Here is a 26,660-nt window from a genome sequence, read left to right on the forward strand (position 1 = left end):
TACAGTCCCAGCCAAAAAGCCCTGACTATAGGAGTTAATGGAGAGCGGTCCTTAACTCAGCACCAGACAAGACAGTAGCTCTTACAGCAGTTACCTGCAAAGGACTGTTGGAAAACCTTCTGAACTGCTGCAAGCAGGTCAACCATACCACAGGATTAATCCACAGTGCTGTAATACCCCTAGAAATCTTTTCTCTACAAGAATTTCACAGCTGCTAACACAGTTACTAATGCTCAGAGGAGAGTCATTGCACATACCCCATAGCTGGGTTAGTATCACGGGTTTTACACATTTCTCATCAGTGCTCCTTGAAAAGCAGGTGACCGTGTCAGCTTGGGTTCTGGCTGGTTTCTTCCTGAAGTTCTCTATGGCTGCAGTATGTCTTTAATGACTGAATGTCTTAGGCACATTACTCACTGTAGTATTTCAGAAGCTGTAGTAGCTTTGTGGGCAAAATCAAAAACCTACTAAAGTTTCAGTGCCAAGCTCAAAATAATTCTTTCTACGTAGGCAAATTGAAATTCTCAAAGGCATCTTTGAAATGTGATGTGTTGCCTAAGCTAAGAAAAATTATCAGAACATCCTGAAAAATAGGAAACCTAACTAGTGCCATCAAGGTGTATAGCAAAAGGATATTTTCCTTGTTTTTCACCTACAAAAGCAATAACATCTTAAGGCAAGGGTCTAAACATTATTCAGAGACTTTGAGAAAACACCCTAGGATACTTAAAACAGACTGAGGTGCTCACTGTTGGGAAAAAAAATAAATATGTCTTTCTCTAAATATCATATATGCATCTGAACCTTACCACAAAGAAAATGAGCCATTTCTTATGAGAAGTGAGAAAAATGAAATCTACCTGGGAATCAAAGTGCTTCACCACTTGACCACGTGACAAAATGACAAAGCTGCAAACTAGCATAAAATGGCCACCTTACTGGCTCCAGCTGTTTACTTCCAGCACATTTCAGAGCTAAGCCCCAGAAACATCAGCATGAAAACTCTCCACTTCAAAGAGACAGAAGAATTGATGCTGACAAAAGAGGGTGATGAAATACCAGATATCATCACCGTAACACCTTCATTCCCTGATAAATATGAAAACACAGCAGAAGAGGGTTCTGCAGGTAGGAAGCTATCACAAGTCTAACTTGTTCCTGGGAACAAGTGAAGCAGAACACCATAAAATGAAACTATTAACTGCCTCAGCAGGAAAAGCCGAGACAAAAGTTTGTACTGCAGAGGACTCGTGGTCAGATTTTGGAGCAGGAATCAGATGGTTTCACACAACTACACTTCACACATCAACTTGCACTCAGGTAGCAGATGCCACCTCCTATCCATAGTGCCCATGTCTCTCTAGTAAGCAAATACCTGGAAGTCCATGCTGCATCAAGAGTGCTGGCAGTAAGGAGGGCAATCACCCTGTCTGGCCCCAGGTCTGTCCTCTTGGTGAAGCCTCATTCCAGAGAGCAGTGTTTCCAGCAAGTTGCCCTTGCTTGGGAGGTACAGCCCTGGCATACCTGGAAGGGAAGAGAGGGGCTGTGTCTGACAGAAAGAGAGGTAGCATAGAACATAGAAGTCAAGGAAACAAGTCCTTCCTCTCTCTGTTTAGAAGAGGAAAAGCCCAGGAAACACAGTGACAGAAAAGTCATAGTACAAATTTGAGGCTGTAGTGATTTCATGATAGCAGGTACATTTCCATAAGGTCTCTGGTCCCCCCAAATGGCTTCTGTCTTCCTCTGGGTAGCATGTCCTTCCCATTTAGAGGGTTCTCTTAAACCTAAGGACTCTTCTAGTAATTACTGCTACTGCAGGGCTGTGCACAGAGGAGAGAACAGGCCTTCTGTGTGCTACAGCCAGGCATCGCCAGAGTTCTTGAGACAGGCATTAGATACTTAACATACAAGGGCTCTCCAAAAGTAATGCCTCTTATTTTGTTGTATCAGCCTATAACTTAAGAGGCAGATGTTGATGGTATGGCAGTAGAGGTTGAACCTTCCCACCTATATTCTGTTATGTTTTCTTGTGTGACAGATGGCAGCAGAAGGGGAGTCTGACAAAATGGTGTCTGACATGGAAGTGTGGATGAAGCAAAGGTGTGGAATTGAATTCCTCCACATGGAAAAAATGGCACCCGTTAACATTCACATACTGCTATTGTGCTCTTTGTATGTGTTGTTATTTCCATGGAAATAAATAGTTGGCATTACTTTCAGAGTGACCTATGTATAAACACACAGTTAGCATATTTCTCTGTGTTTTAGCAAATAAGACTTTATATATATATAATAGCATAATATTTACAGCACATACTACATATGATTGTAACTATAATATGAATAAGTTGTAGGACATTACAACAAAAGAGTCTAGAATGCACTGGTAAGCATAATCTAGAAAATAAAATTGATGAGAAAGGTTTTCACCAAACAACGTGAATTTATCTAACATGAAATAATCACTGAAATGTCTGGGTTTGGACATCTAGTTGCCATCCATTTTGCTAAGAAGCCTAGCTTTTCAAGGACTACTTTACCTACCATGTCTTTCCATATAAACTACAGTGAAAACAGGAAATCCTGAGCTTAACATTTTGTGGCACTCAGAGCTTTCGGTCTTCAGTGATGAGTTATTTTGAGTGCTTCAGTTCTGATGTGCTCAGCTGAATGCTCAGATGGTAAAAAACTCATCCACTCCTTGAATTTAAAACTCTGGAATATCTCTTGTGGAGCAGTCAGAAATTGGTGTTGCAAAAATCCATGGTCAGATATGAAAAAGCTTGGTCTGTGCCTCCATCAAGGAATTTTACAACTATTTTTGCTACAGTATTGCTTTGGGGAAGAAAATGAAGTAGGGACTTCACCTGTGCAGGTTCTGCTCACCTCTGTATGCTGATATTTTCTGAATCTTCCCCTTAGTCTTACATAGGAACCATCAGTATCCTACTGAATGAGCCTATCAGTCTGCTCACAGAAGACAAGCAGGTAGATTTCACACCTTGTTCAAGGGTGGTTATGTAGCCAGCCTAGCCACATTTTAAAGATCTGAGAGCTGCTTATTCTAATTTGTCTTGAAGCAAAAGCATCGCTGTCTAAATGCAAGCACAATCTGGCACATACTCCAAACATCTTGGCTTAAAATCTACAGGAAGTAAAGACTGCCTTGTTTATTATGTTAGAGTGTTCTGTATTCAGAGCAAGGACTCACTGCATATTTCAAGTGTCTCCTTGTGGAGTTTTGCACTTGGCAATTTCACACATTGGAGTGTTTCTTCTTGTAAAAAATAAGTAAATCGGGTGTGCTCTTTCTATGGAGTTAAAGACCAACAGGCATTCTGCCTGCTCCACACTTGTAAAAATTTCATTCCTTGAGTGTATATTCCTTGTACATCTGATGTTGGTGAATCAGCACTCACTTGAGGTGGGCCTGAGAGGCTACAGAACTATTTCATCTGTGCTTTGAAAGCCTCCTGCACCCCAGTAATGAGATGTAGGTTTGAGAGAGGCTGTACTTCTTAGAATCGTGAGTGTATGAATTTAGCCACTCTTAGGCAAGTCACAGTGCAGAAGCTGTAGCAAAAATGTAAGTAGAAGGGATTCCTGAGTTAACAACTGAAGAGTTCTTGTGCATGCTTGTATGAGAGTAAGACTTGTCAACCAATCATCTATTTTCACACTTTTGAATTCCAAACGTGAGTCTTAGGCAGATACATACCTAGCTTAATCTGGCTGCGCAGGATCATAAGCATGAGCACATGCAATTTCTATTCAGTCTGGAAGAAGAAAGACAAAAACAACTCCTAAGCCATAGGAAACCTTAGAACTAAGCATATTTTGCAAAATCTTTGAGTTTTCCCAGTTGCATTCTGCCAAGCTCTGGTCAGGAATTCCCCTCTCGTTAAGGAGTTGCATAAGAAATGGCTCTTCCTACAACGAAGGACTGGCAGCGAGTTAGAGAGGAAGGAAGTGTGATATTCTTAAGAGATAAAATAGCATCTAGTACAAAGGTAGTGAGGCAAGATCCTGAAAATCATAACTCCTGACACTGCCACCAGTCATCGCTACAAAACTCTTCAGCTAAGAACAGAAATTGTGCCTAGCACATAGTGTACAAAGTTGCCTAACAGAAAAGACTGAAAAACCTAGTAATAATGAGCAGTTGCAGAAAAAGTTGCCTAGTTTCATTCGTCATGCTCCAGTGTATGAGAGATTAAATGACTTCTCAGTTTCTTTAATTCTAGAACATTTGACAGAACTGACAGCATAAATGTCTGTAGCATCATCTGAAAATGAGATTAATAATTATATTGATTTTATGCAGCAAAGTATGAGAATATGAGAACATAAGTCTAGGACTCGTGAAAAATTTGAATGTTTTGTGGCTCTTAGCTTAGAAAAAAAGGAAAACATCTACAAATTTCCAAATCCATAGCTGTCTGTGACAGATAAGACAAAAGCAAACACGCTTAAAATGTAGCAGAGATGATTTATGTTAGGCATTAGGAAGGAATAATTACAGATAAAATATAGTGAAGTACTGGGCTAAATTTCTTGCAGAATGTTTGGAATATTCACCACTGAAGGTCCTTAACAACAGCCAATTTAGCTATCTTTAGACAATGAACAAAGACAGCTTTGGGACAAGGACATGGCCAGATAACATTTGGAGGTCCCTTCAAAAATATAAGTTTCTGCAGTCCCTTGAAGAAATGCAACATTTCCTTTCAACACTAGCAGCTCTTTCTGCAGTGTCCCATATACTTAGGTGCAGAATTCTTGGGGCACTTTTGGATAAGGAATCCATACGTGTTAAGATGACAATTTCGCACTGAGCTGTTGCTGAGCAATATGAAACATTTCTCACTCCCGCCATACTATCTCTATACAGTTCTCCCTAGCCAGACTAGGCAGCTAGCAAGAAAGCTTACAAAATAAACTCACATCCCTGCGTTGACCATGCATGGTGCTCCTACTAAATCACAAGATTGAATCTATCCTAAATAAGACTGGAAAACTTGCCTGTGACCTACAAAGAACCATTCCAAACTTTGCCTGGTGACCAGCTGGCTGGCCATGTGGCTACAGAGAAATACTGCACGTACTACACTTCCAGTTCTGATTCAGTCTTGCTTATCCCTGTAACTACCTTCTCAAAGCACATGGCTGCCTGCTAGGACTAACATTTGAGAGATCTGCTTCTCATTTACTTATTGCAATGTCAACACCGAATAACTTAAGCATATTTTCCACAGATGACTGCACATTTTTTTTAATATGCTGTTTCATGTCTGCATGCCAGTAAGCGTTCCAAGATTTTTCTGCAAGATGTCACATATTTTTGGGGGACATTACATAATCATTTCATCCATGAGCTGCTAGTTGGACTAGCAGTTTATCTGACTCCAGAGCAAGCTCTGTTTATCTGTAAGTTTATCTGTAAGAAGTCTTACTTCTTTCATTAGCCTCAGCTAAGATGCACGACTTTGAACAACCTCATGATTGAACCAGTGTGTTCACAGAAGTGAGCTGTATTGATTGTCCTTATTATACCACTGTCAGAAGAAAGACAGACAGATGGACTGCTAAGGTGGTCACCTGTCCCTTCAGAGACAAAGGCTTGGCAGCTACATCTGATTGTGCCCTTGTGTACTTATTTCACACCTTCAAATGGATTTTCCCCCTTTCAAACACTTTCAATTTCATAATTGTCACTCAGAAGACCTGCACACATCTTATATTAGGATTAGTATTAAGGAAATGTTGCCCAAGTGGCTTTTTTGACAAAGTCCTTGCTTTTGCTCACTTTCAAAGCACTAGCAGGTTGCTAGTATCGTGTGCCCACATTTAGTTATTTCATCAGTCATACAGATTCAGTATTTCTTTCAAAAATTCAGCAAAATTACTTAGATATTCAGAATGAATCATTTGCTTGAATCAGGATCCATATCTCTAAGTGAGGCTGGAGAATCAGTCTTGACAGATTACAGAGATGTTATAAAGTTCAAGTAGCTTTCATTTAACTCAAGCTTTGGCTGAGCTGTGACAAAAAGATTTCTCTATAGTTATAAATTTTGTTAATATCTGAGCTAAGTTTTGAGTGAATAGTGGTTAAAATATAGTTTTAAAAGTAAGTTAGAAAGGCAAAGCTCAGCTCAGTGATTCATGTCACAGACAGGCAAAAGTTGGCAACTTCAAGCAGGCTTAACAGGAGTTCCAGACACAAACTTTAAATAGATGAATACTGATGCTTTATAGAAAACAAGCTCATGAGTTACCAGACCTGGGATTCTTTTCAGTTGAGAGAAAAAAAAAAATAGAAAAATGAAGCATGTAGGATCTCAATAGTGTCATAACTTACATTTATGCAAGCACTGCAGCACTAATGGCTCCACCATTCCTCCTTTGGAGATGAAGATTTATTATCAGAATGTTTTCTGCTCCCATTTTAGTCTTGCAAAGTCCTTGGTTCTCTTGTGGGAGAACTTCATGCTCAGAGGCCCTGTTCATACTAAGAAGACAACTTCTTAGCTCCTGTGCTTTGTATATTCAACAGGACCAGGATAATTATGATCTAGTAGGTTAAGTATTTTTGTCACTAAAACCATAACTCACCAGAATAGAGTAGCAGAAAGTCAAGGTGCCACTTCTATCGAAAATGTTCTGATGCTTGTAGTTAAAGCAAAATGCTATCTTCCTCTGTCTTTCATTCAGAGGTAGGATAGGGTAGAATTTTATGAATTTCCCTGCAACATGAGAGGGATTAAGAATCACTTTTTAGAAAATACTTCTGTTTGCAGTTGCAAAGTCTGGCAAACCTCCTGTGAGTGTCATCTGTTCCTTTTCTCCTCTCTAGCTTTAGCCAGAATTGTTATATGTTTCTGAGCAGTATCAAAGGAGAAGAGTCCCCATCTGCAGTGCGCAGTTTCTACCAACTCACACTGAACACGTACTCTAGAATGAGTAATGAATGGTGTGTTTTGTAGCTGTTTCCTAGAAAACAGACTCTGTGGTAACTGAAACTTGACTTGCAAAAGCAGGGCTCCTGCTGCCACCACCAACTTCTCTTGCCTATGGTCCAAGAGCAGTGTCTCTATTACAAAGGACTCAGTCAAGGCTTCCCTTCACAGGTCTCCATGCACACTGAGTGGACATCAAGCTACTGTCAAACAGCAGACAAAGCCAAGCTCCAGGATGTTTGCTGTTTCACTTTTAAAAAGTAGATAAGCAATGGTACAAAAGATTCAGGAATACATACTTGAAGGCAAGAAATGAGCCAGATGCTGGAAAAGAGACTCAATCATTTAATTTCTCTCCCAGTGTTTTAAACACCAGCCTTCACTGCCTATTCTGCATTGAAACCTGGTAATTCCAGGCACTATATTAATGAATTCTAGTGGGCTATTATCTTCAAGATAAGAACTGTCTCAGAAATGCAAGATGAAGTACTGTTTTAAAAGGTGATTCTCAGAAGCAGGCAGTCACACTTAGGTATTTAATACTACCTGGTCCAGTCCTCAGACTTTTTCCTGAATCAACCTGGTCTCATAATCCTCGTGTATTACAACCTTTATCCGTGTTTTTTATCCATCCGTTTCCTTTCCACAATGAATGGAAATATACCGGCTGATCATGAGAGGCTAGATCTGATTCTGTTATCTTGCACCTTTCACAGCAATGCAAAGCAGGTGTGAAACACTACTATATATGAACTAACTTCCTATTCACATGGCACTGACAAAGATGGCTGGGCTAGATATATGGCAGTGGAGAAGCAGGCCATATAGAAATACACACATATGTATGTATGATATGTATATGTATGTACATACATATATGTATGTATGCTTTTTTATCATAGAACAGCTTGGGTTGAAAGGGACTTAAGAGATCATCTAGCTTCAAGCCCCTGCCACGGGCAGGGTTACCACCCACTAAATCAGGCACCAGCTCAGACTGCCCAGAACTTCATCCAACCTAGCCTAAAACACCTCCAGAGATGGCATCCACAGCTTCTCCGAGCAGCCTGTGCCAGCACCTCATCATCCTCTCAGGGAAAAATTCCCTCCTGACATCTAATCTAAGTCTCCCCTTTCAGTTTAAAGCTGCAATATAAATTAGATGGTGAAATTCTCCACTTTATGGGCATGATGCATTTTAGCATGTTTCAAAATAGCCTTGTTGAAAAATAGAACCTCTATTAGCAGAAATTATGCAGAAGTGTAATTTTTTTTCTCTTCATAATGAAGGCATTTTAACATAATTTACATTTTAATCAAAACATCCCTTTAAAAGTCTTTCTGCCTTCTCATATGGTTTCTGCCATTCTGGACAATCTGAGAATTTTCTTTGTTGGTATTAAAGACAGAAAAAGCAATGGAAGCACCATCTCCGGGCTAAGTAGGAATCATTCACATGTGTCAAAGCAGATAAAAGAGTTTTGATCACTTCAAACACATTACCACGGTATTTTCTTTAATTATAGAACATTTTAGCTGCCATTATGTAACTCAATAGCACATGACATCACTCTTTTACCCCAGCAGATTCTGGTCCTAGAGATTCTGAGAGATTCTGTTGTAAAATGTAAGCAGAAGGAAGATTAAGAAACACTAAATATCACTAGAACAATCCACTGAATCAATCTGGGTTTGGGCTGTTATTACTGATATAAAGAGGTAGCCTTATTTTCCAAGACAGAAAACAGATAAAAGTCCAAAATCTTCACTAGATTTTACCAGCTTTGCTCATCTCTGGATCTGACTAGCTATCATGTTAGGCATGATAGCTGATTTTAGTTTTTTGATAGATGGATAATGATATATCATTAATATATTTTTATGCCAATTATATATTACACATTCATTTACAGAAGGCTTCCAAATTTCTAAATCCAATCGTGGGTAAATGCACCAGAGGTGGGTGCCAGTGAATGAACTATCAGGTGTGGTTCTCATTCACTTCTGCACTTCTTTGGATCAGCCAAAGGACTGGGAAACTCTAATGGGACGTTTATTAAGAGGCTGCTCAGTAGTTGCTCTGTGTGCAGTTTAGTAGAATTTTCTGGTCTTTTTAAAGTCCCTTTTGTGGGATACCTTGGTAGGAAGAGCACCGAACACCAGTTTCCATCTTATGAGTGGCCCTGTGGCAATGGAGGCAGGAGCCTTCTGCAAAAAATCTATGTTACGTTACCAAAATGTTGTCACAAAACAATTGTCTCCTTTGCGGCTTACAGGGCACATCTGCTTCCCTGACCACTGAGCTGCTATATCTCGAGGATATTTCTGGATGACTGTACATTGCTGAAGTACTGTAATTTGCTTGTACAAAACAACCATACACTACAGAAGCTATAAATTTCACAGAATCACGGCATCACAGAACAATAGGGTTTAGAAGGGACCTTTGGAGATCAACTAGTCCAACCCCTCTGTAAAGCAGGCTCCCTGCACAGGAAAGTGTCCAGGAAGGTTTTAAATATCTTCCAGAGCTGTGAAATGTAGACAGCACAAGGCACATTCTAGACGTGGCAAGATGTAAAAATACTCATTGGGACACATTGGTATAATTGTTACATTTAAAATCAAGGGCCTTTCAGTACTGAAGCGTGGAATGGCTTAGGAGTATTTTTTCTTCTCAAACACAAAGTAGGCTTTATGATTAGATAGTAATTTGACAGTGAAAAAAAATACGAAATTGAGATCCATCTTGTCAGTAACATTGCTTGGAGTCAATTTTATGAAATCTTGAAAGCAGACCTACAGCTCCAAAGAAGCAAAGCATTTAAGAACACACCTGTATGCGTGAAGGAACTCTGCATGTTCTTAAATACAGACAGAACCATTCATGCTCATTCAACAGATACTTCCCTGCTCTGCTGAACCGGAGACTAAAAGTTTTCAATTCCCCTCAGAAACCAAAGAGAACGCTCACAGCTAACAGCAAGAGAGAGGATGGTTGTGATGTTCTCTACTGATAACACTACTGGCATGTACCACTGCAGAGAATTTAAATATCCTGTCAGAATTGGTCATTTCTTCCCTTCACTGCAGAAAAACAGCACTTTTTAACACAGTTGATGTGAAAGAGCAGCCTGACAGTTATCCTAAGCAGGAAAAACTCACTCGGGAGATGTATTCATATATGAGAAGAATCACATTTTTGAGTCAGCATAAAAGGGCCTTTTCACAGATCCCTTAAAATGCAAAATGGTTCAATTCCCCTCTCTGCTTCTTATCGGCGAGTGCTACCTGGTTTAATGAAGTGTCAGCATTTCCTTCTGCATCCTGAATTCTCAAGGCTCCAAAACTCTACAGTAAAAATCTGCTCCAGGCTGAAATGGAGCAGCCATGCTCCAAGGCTGCTGGGAACATATTCCTGAATTCTTGTTGAAAAATGTTTTTTGGTTCTTGTTTTACTGATACTCAGAAAATTGGGTAACAAACCCTTGCTTAATTATGCTCTGAACATTAACAATATCATGCACAAACTGACTTTGACCACTCAAAAGACTCTTTGACTTATTTTTCAGAAAGACTGTTGAGAATTGGTGAAGTCAGTAACAAAAAAATGAAAACTGGGCAACCTGATTCAGCTGTGCATATCCCTGTTCATTGCAGGAGAGTTGGACTAGATGACCTTTAAAGGTCCCTTCCAACTCTAAGGATCCTATGATTCTATAACATATAGGAGCTGTTTACCTAGGATCACAAAGCACATACCACAACTTATCATTTTTTAACCTATTTTACAGATGAAGACACTTTGCCTCGAGAAATTTCCCTAATAGGACAATCCAATAAAAAGATACCAGCAGTCCTACTTCTTACGTTCCCTAACCTCTAGCTTGCTTATCTTCCTAGACTACCATATGAAGCTGTGATTTTAGCACGTATTAACATGTACATTGGACCATTACATAAGAATGCTCTGGTAGACTGATGCAAGGGAAGGTACTTGGTTTTGTATCTGTGACAGTGGGTAAGTTTCTCATCTGTTTGGAAGTAAGGCTGGATTGAAAATGGAGAAAAGCCTGTTTGCTTCTGTATCCTTCCAAGCTTATTTGCTCATACTGCTTAAATACTGGCACAGGCTGCCCCAGCTATGGAGATACTCAGGATCAGACAAGGCCCCAGGCATGCCTGGGTCCAACTTTGAAGTTGTCCCAAATGACCTACAGAGGACCCTTCCAACCTAAATAATTCTGTGATCTCTCTCTATTAAACAGTTTACCTTAAACTTGGCAAATACTTGCTTTTGACTTTGTTTGCTAATAGGGAAGGTCAAGTGCAGTTTTGTACTATGTCTACCTAAAAGAGCAGACAGGAGGAACTTCTTGATTGCAGGAGAGCATTGGTAGCATGAAGCAGAAGTTATTTTTAACTATTCTATTCCTTTGGCAGTGATTTGTTTCAGATTATTGCTTTGCATTTACTGGCAGCAGACAATTAAAAGAAACTAGCTCTTTTTAACCTCTGCTCTGGCTACACTACTAAAAAAGGGACAGTACAATTAATGGAATACTACGAGAGTATTTAAATAATATTTTAATTTATATAGTTCTTCGTGTTTATACAGTGATCTACTTGATCTATTAAAGGAGAATTGAGCAGAGAAAGTGTGGTCGTTAGAGTTGCTAATTTCATCCTGACTGTTCCCCTCAGTTACTATGGAATATAACCAAGGGATCTCCTTTAAGATGAGGAGAGCAGGAGCTGAAGCAGAAAAAGCAAATAATTCTTAGAAAAACATTCACTGACTTTGGGGGCTGCTTCCACCTTCAGCATAACTTGGTTAACCAAACTGAAGTCATGTGTACTGCAGGAAAGCTTGGTTTGGTAAGTGCCTGTTCCTTGATCTGTCCCTAGGATTTAGTAATATAACCTAACAATGCCAAACCAGACTCTGATCCTTACTGTGGAGGCCACCTGAGACTGCCATTTGCATTTACCAGCACCTTACTGAGGAATCTGAAGTGCCACAGCTCTCACCTGGCTGGGAGCAAGAGGCAGCCACCATACCTCCGACACAGTGCCATGAAAGGACTCCTGCATGACCACTGTCCTGGGAGGTGTTCACTATCTTTAAGACCTGAAAGACTCAGTTTAGGCAGGTACAATTTAACTATGTTCTTAAACTGAAATACCAAAGAAAGCTCTGAGATTCAAATGCTTGCTTAAATTCATACTCACACTGAAGCACTATCTGTAGAGGAATGGACATCAGCATGTACTTGTGTACTGGTTTCCCTCCAAGTTTGAATGTCAAGCTATCTTTGCTGGTGAGACTTGGCATCTTCAGTCCAGAGGAAGAAGGCTTGGTATAATCTTCAGTTCTAGCACAGCTCTTGTCTCTCTTTTTTGTCAGAATCAAAGCTTCTGTGCTTAACTTACTGCTTAACATTTCTCTCGTATCTTTCTTTTCACAGTACGTGGCATTTGCCTCCCTCTTCTTCATTCTGGTCTCCATCACCACCTTCTGCCTCGAGACCCACGAGAGATTTAACCCCATTGTGAACAAGACAGAAACTGAATTCATCGGGAATGACACCCAGGTGCGGCACTACAGGGAAGCAGAGACCGAAGCCTTCCTCACCTACATCGAAGGTGTCTGTGTGGTCTGGTTTACATTTGAGTTCTTGATGAGAGTCACTTTCTGCCCAAACAAGGTGGAATTTATCAAAAACTCTTTGAACATCATTGACTTTGTGGCCATACTGCCTTTCTATCTAGAGGTTGGACTCAGTGGCCTGTCTTCCAAAGCTGCTAAGGATGTCCTGGGCTTCCTCCGTGTAGTCCGTTTCGTGCGAATCCTGCGAATTTTCAAGCTGACCCGCCACTTCGTTGGGTTGCGGGTCTTGGGACACACCCTCCGTGCCAGCACAAACGAATTCTTGCTGCTCATCATATTTCTGGCATTGGGCGTCTTAATCTTTGCCACGATGATCTATTATGCCGAGAGAATAGGTGCTAAACCAAATGACCCTAGTGCCAGTGAACACACACACTTTAAAAACATCCCCATCGGCTTCTGGTGGGCTGTTGTCACCATGACGACCCTGGGCTACGGAGACATGTATCCTCAGACTTGGTCAGGCATGCTGGTGGGGGCCCTCTGCGCTCTCGCTGGCGTGCTGACCATTGCCATGCCTGTCCCTGTCATTGTGAACAATTTCGGAATGTATTACTCCTTAGCTATGGCTAAGCAGAAGCTACCAAAGAAAAAAAAGAAGCATATCCCGAGGCCACCCCAGCTGGGATCCCCCAATTATTGTAAATCTGTCGTAAACTCTCCACACCACAGTACTCAGAGCGACACTTGCCCACTGGCCCAAGAAGAAATTTTAGAAATTAACAGAGCAGGTAGGAAACCTCTTAGAGGAATGTCCATCTGACCGTTAACCTCCATCCCGCGTAGTGATTTAAGATTCAGCCAGACTGCTTTCTTAGAGCAATGGGTAGCACATTTATCCATTCTAGTCCCACCATCACACAGTGAATAATATGTGTGAAATCTAGGTTGCAGGGACAAATGGTACAAGTGGAGGCTGATCAGCAAAACTAAGCATGAGAGCACGCTCTAGGAGCCTAAACTTTGGTCCTGGTTAAGGGCATACAAGTCTCAAGATATTTTGAAGAGCTGTTACATCTAGTGGAAGAATTTTGAGAGTTCTACAGCTATTTTGCTGGACTGTGTAATGCATCTCAGAGGCTCCTGAGAGCTGAATGCTTCATAGAGCAGAGTAGGAGCCAAGTACTCAGCAATTACAGAGTTCTCTGACAAAACAGGGCTGGAATTCGAAACAGCCAGATGCTTTCTCATTTGTTCCCAATTGGGACCTTTCAGCTGTTTTAAATGGCAGATATTGTACATCTCATTACAGAAACTAGGTGCCTAGTAAGTTGAAGGGACAACTATACCATCATGCATATTCATGAGACGATCCGTCTCTTTCTGATGATTAACTGCAAAGTAGAACAACAGCTCAAATTCTTGACACTAATACAAAATGACTCATTCTGAGACAAGACTAGATGTAAGGATGTTTATTCCATGGCATGTTAACCAGTTATTCTATAATATTCCACTAGAAATTAGCATTTAGAACTATGAAGAGTTTTGAACTACATTTTCTAAACCACACTCCTTTTTTGGGTTGGTGAGTTACAGCTCTCAACCTAGCGGCAGAGGCTGACTGGAAAAGGTCTGACTGGTCATTACTGGCTGGTTTGACCTGAACAGTGATTGCCTCATATTATGGTATTTTTACTTTTAATTATACTGATTTATGTCAGCAATAGGTGAAACCAGAGCAAAATTAATCATACTAATTCTACCAGGGGGGAGGGAAATGAAAAAAATACTAGTCACCATGGAATATATTATAATATCCCATGGCTAGTGGTTAATTATGGGAATATCTCAGTTTTATGAGAATCCTCCTATAGCACATAAAGTTACGGGGCTCCAATTTGATTGTTTCAACCCCATAATCTACCTCTACCCACGGAATATCACTATTTATTCTATGGAGTAATTTCAAAGTAGATAATAATGTCAAAAACAAAGCCAACTGCATTTTTGGCAGATGTCCCAACAGAGTTGCATAGTAGACATTTTACAGCCTATTCAGAATATTCCCCTGTGTTGCATTAGATAAAACAGATCTCCAATCAAGTGATTTTAACTGACATCTAGACAAGGGATGTTTGGAAAGAGCTAGAGTATACCTATGATGGTCTTGTGTTATCATTTCTTTTACTTTGAAGAAAATTCTAATTTGTTACTCATCCTGAGTGAGGTATTTTCTTGTCATCTCATAGCCATGCATGTTGATGTCATTGTGAGAAGCACAAAGAAAGTGAGACTTTCCTTTGTGTATAACTTCACCTATGCCAATGCTAATTTTGGAGGGGAAGAGCTGGTGGGAACTTTTCTCTCTTCTTTTGTCTTTTTCCTTTTGTGCAACTGTGTAAAATCCATTCAGAAGGTAAAGAGCTTTCTTTTTGGTTTTTTTTTGGTTTTTTTTTTTGTTAAAGACTATTCCATTGCAACAGGCCAATCACAATTCACGTGACTGATAGACTGTCTCTTTCCTATTGTATCTTTGGTGCATAAGCGTATGGTTTAATCATCCATTCCCTTCAGGTTGCAAATGCTTATCACGAGTCATGTCCAAGCAGCAAACTTCCTCGTAAGTGATGCCCATGTGGCATCATGTATCAAGAGGGATAGAGTGCACAGACAATATGGTGCATTTTCTACCACAAGCAATATGCCAACCACCCTCTCGTAAAGTGTGTAAGACATCTCACTTCTGAGTACTTTAGCAAACAGCTACAGAGTGACCTTCTCAGAAATCCTTTTCTTTATAAAGTTCCTTCCATTACATATCCTGGTCATCTCTGGGAACTAGAGGACTAAGAATTCTACAAGTTCAATGCAAATCCACACTGGTATCCTGAGAATACATGTTATTTTGGTTCAATGTGGAACTGTTTTGCCACCACCAGTGCTCTAAAATCAGCTGTTACCACGATATCCATGAAATATTGATAGTAACAGCAACTTATCTATTTCTGCAATAATTAATTAGAAGAGGCTATTTTTATACATGTGTACAAGCATATACATTTTGAGAAGTAACAAAGCACACTTGTATTTCAGCTAACAAAATGGACTTGGTAACACTGTTGCTGAAGACCTGTTTCTGATAATTATTATGCACCACTAGCAGCAAAAAATATTGCCTGCATCTCTCAGCTTTCTCACAAGGAAAGATCTATATGTGTGCAAGAGATAATTGCAAAATAATAAGATCAGAACTAACTGTTAAAACAAGATCTGCACTGCCTTGGATGTCGAGGTTCACTTTATGTATATGAAGCTTTCATAGGCTCTAACTTGTTCTTGAAACTATAACCGCACATCATATAAAAACAGAGACTTGCAAGTAGTGATGCTCCCCTTACTGTAGAATATTTGCATTAGTTAACCCCACCTAGCTGTAGGCAACCAGTTAGCATCATGCTAGGTACTCAGAATGGGTCCTTCAGACCTAATGCTTCTGAAATAATGCTGAGTTGCTCAAGATATTTTTTGTAATTTTTAACAGGAAATGTTCGGTGTGGCGGTGTCTACGTGATATACAGCCATACTATGTATATCTAATTACACTATTCAGACTCATAAAAAGGCCTATTTACCTGCTCAAGAGTAAGAGGCATCACATGAAGTTACTAATTCCATATATTATTTTTGGTGGAATTATTAAATTCTTCACAAAACAATGATGAGTATGAAATAGTTCCATGTATCATTACCTCTTCACAGCCAAATGCCCCCATCCGTACTCGGTCAGTAGTTCACAGCTGTTCTCAGTCCATACACACAGGGCCAAGGGGTCTCTATGCAGAGCTCTGCACAGCCATACCCCAGTGCCTCCTCACAGGCTAAGGAGCACTTTCCTGGCACAGACATGCAAAGAGCAGAACTTTGCCCAGCGGCTGCACAGCTGCTGCCAATGATGCTATGGTGATTTGCATGCAAAGCAAAGATGTTTTGAATTGAAATTAGGGTAGGTTTGAATTGAATTTTTAAATAGACCCCAACACTCTCAGCAGCCCAGTCCTGTGTAATCTACATCTGGCAGGAGGTATCTTTAAATAACTGCTCTTGGTTTTAATTTCACAAAGAGCTCTATCACACCCTTCCCTGTCTGCAACAACTCTCCCTGCTCTCCACTTTATCCCTTCCTGCCAGTGGGCAGGTGGGAGAGCAGCAGAAGGGGAGGAAAGGCATTTCAGAGGCCCTCACCAGTAGCATTAAGAAAGCAAAGATTACCCCTATAAAAAAAATGTTCTCCAAGATAGCTTCTGGTGTCCTTAAATTCTCAAGATAATGTTTATATAGTGCCAGGAGGAACTGGGCCTATGACAGCACAAAGGAGCAGATCTTCATCTTTGGATATCTTTAGTGTCCAAAGGAGGGCTACAAAGATGCTGAAGGGTCTGCAGGGCAAGACGTATGAGGAGCAGTTGAAGTCCCCTGGTTGTCACAGCCCAGAGCAGAGGAGCTGAGGGGAGGCCTCATGGCAGCCTGAGCCCTGCTCTGTGTGACAGCAACAGGACCTAAGGGAACAGCATGGAGCTGTGTCAGGGAAGGGGCAGATAGAGGTTAGGGAAAGGTTCTGCACCAGAGGGCTGTGGGCATGGAACAGGCTGCCCAAGGCAGTGGACACGACCCCGAGCTGCTGTTGTTCAAGGAGCACTTGGACAATACTGTCAGACATAGGGTTTGAATTTTCCATGATCCTGCATGGAGCCAAGATTTGGAATCAGGGGACTTTGTGGATTTCAAAATTGGGATATTTTATGATTCCAGTATTTTCATTTTATACAGGGTGTAATTTAACTGAGCAAGATCATATGAAAGGTCTGTGACAAAGCTGTTAGTAGAATGTAACTACTGGGCAGCAGTCACAACCATAGTGCCCTGTACTGCAGTGTCTTTCATCTTCATAACAAAGCAAAATAAGAAGAGGGGAAGGGGAAGGCAAAATTAACTTCAAATAGAAACAAAGCAGAAGAAGACAGACTCCAACAGCCAAACTCCATGATTTCTGCTTCAAACCACACACCATCCTACAGATTCTAAGTAATTTATCTCAGTAAATACAAACTGACTTCAAGGTACAAGTTTGTAAGAAAACCTTAAAACACACAAAACAAATATTGAAAGTTTTGCTATGAAAACGTTACTTAGCTCTTAAGGCTCTCTCTTCTGTGAGCTGTGCACTTACCTGAAGTATAGGCTGTCTGCACAGTTACATCTCAAAGGTGACGTAGATGAAGAAATGAAAGTCGTTTTCCAACACTGAAAAGAAATTAAAATATGAATGGAATTATAACTTCATTTGATGTCTGCACACTCTCTAGTGCCACAGAGTAATGATCTTAAAAATGTATCCGTAATACACAACCAGAGATGAAGGTTATTTGGGTTTTGCTAAGAAGCCAATCCCAGCCTTTTATTATTTCTGTATGTATATTTAAAACATCTGCACACAAAATGCTTATGTTAATTTTAACATAGCCAAAATAAGAACTTGTCATCTCTCTGATCAATTCTGCACACAGCTTCACATAAACTGTACTCCAAGAATACTGTATCTTTATACAAATGTGTTGTGCAGACACATTTGGTAACTTTTTCACAGTGTACCGATAGCAAAATTTCCTGCTTTATTGCATAGCTTGAAAAATTTTGGAGACATATTATTAGAATTCAGGAATTCTAAGAGGAAGTGAAAAATATCTATTCTTACTAATGTATCTTTAGCTTTGGAAAAACTTCTGCAGTTGTTTTAGTTCCCTGCCCCTCAAACTTTTTCCAGAACCCACTCCATAACTATCCTGCTGTCTGAATAGTTAAGGCCATCTTACTCCTGACAGAGAGGAAAAACACTGCTATAGTGACTTCATTGTACCCCATGGGCAGACGAATGGGAGCAAGCTGTGACATTATAAATTACCATTTCAATGCAATTTACTGAGATAGAGCTGATTTCTTTTAAAAGAAATAATGCGGAGTATTTCAGTTTTATCAGTCATGTCTTCTGGAAGCACTGCTCTTTTCTCAGGGTTTCCTTTTTCTTCCCTTCTGTCACTGTAACCTAAATAACCTGTATTTTTTGTGCAAAGCATTGGTTCTAACGTCAGAAGTGTGCTGAGCATTGTAATTCCAGTGCCAGTGCTCAGTGGGAGCTGGGGAGTCTTGGCAGATCTTGTCACGGGCCTATTATGCTGCTTATCATATAGCTGTAGACTGTGAACTTCAGTGTTGTTTTTTTTTTATGGATAGCAAACCATTGTTGAAGCATAGGTATGCAGTCACTGCGGTGGTCCTTCCATCCACAGGAAAAAAAAAAGGTTGCTAGATTTTGTGTCATAAAGTCTTTGACCATCTCTGTAGGAAGGACTGTAGATAGCAGTGTAACTGCAAAGAGTTTAGGTCTGTTTCAGCTCAGATAGCTTTGATGTTTGTATACATTGCACACCAAATATGCAAAAAGGCAGTGAATATAAGATAGCAGGAAGATGCTTTTCTTTCCTCCTTGTACTTAATCTGTTTGGCCTTTAGAACATCAGAATTCATCATTCCAAATAGCAAATGAGGCAGTGATTACATCTTAACATTACTGAAGATGGGGGCTGGTCCTCAAGATCTAACACAGAAATGTTAACAACTCAAAAGTAATAATGCTCAGTTCTTCTTTTTTAGATTAAAATGCACTTGCCTGAGGTCCCCCCATATGTTGAAGGAAGAATTAGGAGTCTCAGAGAGTAATTTACTCATTTATGACCTGAACTGCTCTCCAGAGGTGGTTTTCTCAACAATTGATCTCAGGTGACTGCAGCTCTAACTTAACTTCAGTTAAGTGCCTACAGATAGGTGAAAATAATTTGGACTTTTTTCTTGCTCACCAAGTAACATTTCTGCAATCTCACTGCTGTGGATCACACACAATGCAGAAATTATAACCAATACAATGTAATATTTTCTTGCACAATTATTCATTTATCATTTCCTGTAGAGATAAAATCAGTGGCTGTCACTTGTACCGCATGCTTGTTTACATTAGGATTTGAGTAGGAATATCAGTCTCTGTACCATATCTATTGAAAGCAAAAAGGAAGAGCAATGAACTCAAGTACAAAACTTCAGGTTTCTTTTTTTTGGGTCCACGTGCATGCCAAGTCCACAATGGCTGAAGAGTTTTGCCATCCAGTGAGTTAAATGAAAGTGTGCAGTAGCCACAGCCAAATCCCTAATGAGGAAGGTTTGGACAAAGCCCCAGAGCAGTACAAGTAATTAATGAGAAAGTAAAAAGAGCCCCTTGCAGCTCTAAACTGGCTTCTGTCCCTCTGCCAGCAGAGGAGTCTGGGGATTTCCTTCAGCACTGCTGTCCTTTCGCTGTTGTTTCCCATAGCAGATACTTAGACACATTTCTCTGGCACTGTGTGAGAAACCAAAAAAAATAAAATAAAATAAAATAAAAATTAAAATAAAATAAAAAGGAGAATCTTATTAAACAGTCCCCTGTGGCCCGGCCACAGTCAGACATAATTATGGGGACTAGCAGGACTATACTGAGCTGAAAAACAATCCAAGAACTAAATAATAAATCTTTGGACTTTTCATGCCTTAATAATTTAATGAGCACACGAGACACTTTTAGTGATGGGAAAATAGAAACAAACACTCCAGTCAAATAAGCCTAGCCAGTGCCAATCCTCCAGTGTGAGGCAGCTGTAAATGTGGTAAACCATCTTTCTCGAGTGCCCTTTCAAACACATGTGCCTGCCACCATAGCTTCCATGCCGTCCACTGCCAAATGCAATCCTGGGATATGAAAGAAGTACTCTTGGCATCTCTCCCTCCTGCTGGATTAAGTATGAATGATATTTGTAGGATAGATACAACAAAAGGCATTTTTGCTGCAATAGCGCTAGTCAGATGGGGTATCCATTATTACAAAAGAACAGGGGAAAAAAGGGCCTAGGGTATGATATGATAGTGCTGTGCCCAGCCCACTATCTTATATCCCTCTTACTCTGTACCTAATGGACATTTTCTCCATTGGCTATTTGCTTGTCTGTTTATGAGAAAAAAGCTGAACTAACAAACAATCCACCATTCCTCCATTCTCACTGTCACTGTTCACTGTATTCATCCATGTTCCATGTCTCAGACACCCTCCATACTGTACAGATCATCATACTGTATTCTTCAGTCAGGGCGGTGTTATAAGAGTGTAGCATTCCTCACTCAACTACAACCTGTACCTGACCTGTCGAGGACTACAGAATTTGCTGTTGATGGGGTTCTCAGAAGGCCAGAATGAGTGCAAGTGAATCCACAGAAGGGTCAGGATACAAGTAGGAGGGATCTTCCAGAGCTCTTTGCACTGCAGCATTTCCAGGAGAAACAGTTATCAGTACTGCATTAAGCACATATCCATTACTAAATCTGTAATGGCGAAATGCACTGGATCTACTTAATTAGAGCTCCTGTATTTCCTCCAGCATACCGGTAGGTAGGCAGCCAACATACTGTCACCTCACTTCAAGATGTAGTGCCTCTCAAATTTGATACTCTCTGGGAGTGATGTTACTATGTTGGTCAGTTAGTTCTGGGAGAGGTGGTCAGCACTGTCACTGGAGTGCCTTTCCTGGGGGACACGGCTTCCTGGAGGAACCCAGGTCAACAAGGTGGTGAGTAAATGCTGAAGAGGTAGGTTGGGTCGGAAGGCCTCTGCGTATACATGTAGCGTATTAAACTCTGCTCTCGTTTGTGCCAGTGTAAAGTCCATCAGTGTGAAAGCTACTCAGAAGAGCTTCCTAGTAACTTTCAAAAACTGCAGTAATTTAAAAATCAGGAAACCTTAATAAAGATACCTAGAACTAACAAACATTTTTGCATTTTAATGGCCTTAGAATATTGGGATAACTAAATCGAGTTGTTATATAGGAATCTATTAATTCTTTTACATGTTCTTCACCTTTTCTCTCTCTCTTTTTTCTCTTTCCCTCTTTCACTCTGTTTGTTAACATTTGTTATTACTGTGCGTTGCTTGCAACTTGTGTATGTTACAGACTGTCACTTTTTATTCTGTGAAGCTTTCCTCCAATTCCCATCAACCTGAGCTCCATGTTGGGCAGCCGAGGAGATTACAATACAGTTATTAAATGCAAAAGAACAAGGAATGTCACAGACTATAGGTAACTTCATTGAGGTTGTGACACAAAACCTGATGCAAGGTATTAATGCAAAGAGTAAGTACTTGGTATGACAACAGAACTACTTAGTTAAATTACTTTCTTTTTTTTTTTCAGATAGTCTGCATGGAAAAAAAAAATGTAGAAAAATTCCCAAGCCTACCAATTTAGGATTTTTTTCAGTGTCATTTTGAAAACCAATGATGCCCACATTGATGCATCATTATTCATTTTCAGAGGCTTATATCCATATATTCACTGTTCTCCTCTATGCTATACTTCCTTCCATACTGTCCAAGCCATCATTTCATCATCCTTTGTCTGTGGTTTACTATATCTTCTTCATAATTCTTTTTTATAATTTAATAAAGTTATATCCCTTTCACTCTAAGGACCTGCTTTAACAACAACAAAAATGAGCCTCTACCCATGGGATCCATGTTTCTTAATCCTTCATGAGACTCTGGAGCCCATAAAAATTGATTTCTGCAGCCAAAAATGATCTGACACACAAGGATAATTGTTATTTTGCTGAATCAGGTCCTGACCAAGGTATTTTGTTACAATCTCCCCCAGTTACACAAACAATACTTTAGAAGAACAGTAAAAAATAGGTGATAGACATCTCTGGCAATTTCCTAGAGGGAGAGAATCAAATCTATTGCTTCTAATTGTCTTCTTGGATGCTAATAAATTCCATGTTAACTCAGAAATCACTATAGAGAAATACTAATTCAAGAAACGCTTATTTTTCTCAGTCTGCAGCTTCTTTGTTTCCTAATTGGCTATTATGTTCTGAGCCTCCCTTAACCTGTGAAAAAGTTTAGATGGAGTCCAGTTTTAGAGAAAAATAAAATGACTTATACTGATGCAACTGTTGAGAGGCCAATGAATATTAATGGCCTGTTACTACTATCCAGGCAGCCAAAAGAGAAACAACTTGATATCACAGGGGTGAAATCTGAGTTAAGGAGACTTGAGAGAACAGGGAATTGAGCTGTGGTTACTGTCTTTCTACACAACATCGCAGAGAGAAATAAAATCAATGGGGAGTTTCTCAGTAGCTCTTCATTGCACCACAGATTAGAGTAAATGTTTCTGGAAAGTTGCATTCACACCCTGAGTTTCATCGTAATCATATATGCTCAGCCTAGAAATATCAGGCAAAAGTTGCACTACAGAAGCAGGATGCAAAAAAGGAACATAAAATCTTCACATTTTGTCTACAGCAGTAAAGATAGCTTGGAAATTTTCTGTTCTCCATCAGCAGCTGTAGCAGCCTCGTAACTACTCTATTGTGTACTTCCAGTGAAAAGCCTTGTAGCTGAGAAAATCTAGAGCACAACAGTTCTCCAACCTCACCTTTGCCATGTCGTCCCTTTTCCTATATTATTCTGTTAGCCTGAGACAGGAAAGGCCATCATTCCAAGTATGCCATCTTCAGTATAGTATGACATCGTTAATGTTTGCCACATTAAAAGTCCTTTGATACCATCAGAAAAGTGTAAAAAGACTGAAAAACAAGAGAGTAATTAACTCATTAAATGGACAATATAACATTGCTTTCTTCAGAGATCCAGTTGGATTAAAGGTCTCTGCTGACAGGGACCTCACAGATTCTTCTTCATGAGAGACTTCTGGCAGCTACTGAATGTTAGGAGCCATGCAGAGTGATGTGGGTTGAAATTGGGCAGATGCTCAAGCTGCAAATGAGTAACAAAACACTCTCAATTGATCAGGAATGAGCTTATCCATAGACTGAAAACCAGGATTGGGATCAGGGCTATAAGAGCACAGTTGATATCTCACTAAGTATAGATTCATTTTTAGGTCTACATAAGATGGTGGGATGGAATGTAACTTCAGTTACATAATGTTTCCCTAGTAAACAGATCTTCATCTTTCAAGCAGCTTTCACAGTTTTAGCACTGGTTTTTCACTTAACTGCTCCTACCTCCTTCCTGTGCATCAATCCCCTTCCCTGCAGGCCCTTCAAGTCTCCTGAGTCGTTGTGAGATGGCAAAAGGCTGCTCAGGGAAGTTGTAAATACTCAGCCTGGGTTCCTGTCACTTTTAATCCTTAAACAAGGGTGGCTAGGAGGAAGACAGTCTGTTTCCTTCTGGAAGAGATTGCTAGTGACCTAGTGGGGCCGAAGAAAACAAATCTATCTAATTGCTGAGTTTCTGATCTGAGCCTGTGAAGGCCCTATCTTCTTTAGCACAATGCCAGTAAACCTGGAGCGATTCACAAAACCAGTTAAGTAAAGCCAGTAAGGTGACTGTGATAATCTACTAGTTGTAATTGGTGCATTTGGAATTGTTTGTAACCAATGCTATGAGCAAAGAGAGAGCAAAGAGACAAGTTGTGCACTAGTGCGTGGATGATCTCTCCAGAGCTTCTCCCACATTAAGCACAAGAAGATACCCTAAGTCTTTTTCAGAACACCCCCCAATTTAAAATTCTTTGTCTGCTTGAAAATAACTGAGGCATTTCAACTGTAGTTTTCTGCAAATGGAGGCTGAGAAAACAGGAAGGAGGAGGTTAAAAAAAATAATCAAGTGGAAACCATACAAATGTAGCTGTGAAACGAACTACACACCTGGGAGATCTGCTGAACACTTTCTTCAGCCTCTAAGCCAAATCTCTGCAGGAGAATGTTTTAAGCTGGTGCAGTTAACTAGGTATTCGCAGATAGGATGATTATGGAGATAAGGTTCCATGCTGCGAGTCAGAAGATTTTGTTGTAAATAACTTCTTACATAGCAATGGGCTTGTCGTTTCACTGCAGGGTAGTTTTACCCATCTGTAAAACAGAGATGATAACACTAGCTTTTCATCACGGAACAGTATATGATACAAAGAGGAAAAAGGTTAAACAAGCCTACAAAAATGTTATACAAGCCTAGATTCAATTCTGATAACGGGGATGGAAAGACTTGTAAATCTGGTAGGGCACAATCAAGTGTCTGCAATTTTAAGTGCCTAGAAGTTGCTGTCATTGGTATAACTCTGCCAATAGTCACCAGACAGTAATTATTTCAGGATCTTTGCCTTGTCTACAGTCCTGTCAAAGCCCAGGTCAATCTTGGAAAGAACAAATCAAAACTTAAGAAATCAACCTAAATAATATAATTTCATTCCATCTTTAGACTTAATACGTGAAACTGTTCAGCATGTGGGTCTGCTAATGAAAGCAATGAAAACTTCTCACTGTTGACAGATGACATCAGAGAGGTTTTCTCTATTTGGATAAGTTATTAGGCATCATGTGATTCCTGAGTCTAGCCTTTACTGATTTAGGTGCTGCAGAGAGTGGTTTGGAACAAAGCTACTCTATCAACATCTGCTTACACGCACAGCTTTCCGTGCTGGTAGTTTAACTCTTTCCTAAGTACTCTGAAAAACTGCTCTTGAAGATGACCAGGGCTGTCCAGAATTTGGTCCCTAGGGCACAGCCCATGCATGGAATAACCCCAGGGATGTTTGAGGTTCAGCTTAATGATTTGTGCACATCGCCAGCTACTTTGTTCTCTTTCTATTCAACAGAACTAAAACAAAAAGGTTGCAGACTTTCAGCAGCAAACACACAGAAAAATTCATCAGCGTTAAAGAGCCCTGAGGAGGCTACTAGAGCAGCTTACAGCTCAGGTTGCTAGGAATGTATGACACATCTTAAGAAATAAATTTCAAGGTCAACTTTCTTGTCAGTGAGCACAATAGAGCCAGAAAGCTGCTTCCATAAGGACCGATGGCTGCTATTAGCAAGCTGTGTGACCCATAGCCAGGCTTCTCAGAGGTGTTTTGAGCTCCAGAAACAGACCAGTGTCCGTTCCATCACTAACCACTTAGTTTACAAACCCAGGCTCAAATGTGGCAGCGGGGATTTCAGAGATGTCAGTGCCTCGTTCCTTGTAGGATTAGAGCTACCTGCCTGTAGCAGTCGAAGCTTATGAAGAAGCCCAGTGCTTTGCTCTTCCCCGAAAGGCCAGCAGTTCTCCCAAAACACAGTTATGTGATATTAAAAGCAACAGTTCGGTACCTGTAGTGTCACGGTTACCATGGCAGCTGTGCCAGGCTTTCGTGCTGATAGTAGTACTTAATACCAGTCTTACAAACAGAAAGGAATTGCAGTTCATTGCAAACATCTACAAACAACAGAATGCCCCCATAGCTTTTTTCAGGTTTTTAAAATATATTGAGATATATTGAGAGACAGAAAATGTTGCTACCTCTCTATGGGGAAATAATTGGCTAAGTCTAAATGGAGAAGAAAGGAGGCAGAGGTGAGATATGCAGAACAGCCTATTTCTTTCTCTGTAGTGACAAACCAGTGACATCCAAATAAAAGTAAATGCATAGAATGCAATTAGTGACACAGGGATGGATGTATATAGCACATGCTGTATACATCTGTGTGTGTGTGTGTGCTCAACCGTTGTCTGAAAAGGCTTTTGCCTCTTATTCATCTGTCTTGTCCATCTGACACAGAGGAATTGTATCTCTGAACCCCACCTAATGCCGTTTCTCTTTTGGTCTTGTATTATTACTTGGCTTCAAAGTCACTGAAAAATAAATAACAGTATCATGTAGCATTCAGAATGAGACAGTATGTAAATCTAGAAGAGGCACTGGAATTAAGTTTACTTATTGACTTTATCTTTCTCTAAAGACTTGCAGGACCACCCATTGCCTTACAGTCTCTAGTTAATAAGCATTGTGCAACCAAGGTTTAGGATGCTGCCTACAGTTACTGGGTCTCAGCATTTGGAAAACTTCAGAAAGCACACTTGGACTGCTTTTTCCTCCCTTCCACCAAAATACTCTTATTGAGCTGTGCCATATTTCGAGTATATTCTCAATGTACCAAATTGCACTTTAAAC

General features: G+C 40.2%; 1 protein-coding gene and 1 long non-coding RNA gene across 8 annotated transcripts in view; one reads left to right on the forward strand and one right to left on the reverse strand.

The window, feature by feature from the left end:
• Positions 1–26,660, forward strand: part of KCNC1 (potassium voltage-gated channel subfamily C member 1) — a 116,316-nt gene that overhangs the window by 69,237 nt on the left and 20,419 nt on the right. For all 7 annotated transcript variants that reach the window (XM_048948422.1, XM_048948424.1, XM_048948426.1 and 4 more), the window contains exon 2: positions 12,428–13,361. In XM_048948422.1, coding sequence (XP_048804379.1) covers positions 12,428–13,361 — 934 coding nt within the window. The remainder of the gene's footprint in view (positions 1–12,427; positions 13,362–26,660) is intronic.
• Positions 1,382–6,463, reverse strand: LOC125694784 (uncharacterized). Its single transcript, XR_007377716.1, has 3 exons — positions 6,362–6,463; positions 3,719–3,776; positions 1,382–1,524 (listed from the first exon to the last, which is right to left on the reverse strand). It is a non-coding gene; the product is annotated as an uncharacterized LOC125694784 (long non-coding RNA).

This window comes from Lagopus muta, chromosome 6 (assembly GCF_023343835.1).
Source record: "Lagopus muta isolate bLagMut1 chromosome 6, bLagMut1 primary, whole genome shotgun sequence".
In the NCBI taxonomy this organism is placed as follows: Eukaryota; Metazoa; Chordata; class Aves; order Galliformes; family Phasianidae; genus Lagopus; species Lagopus muta.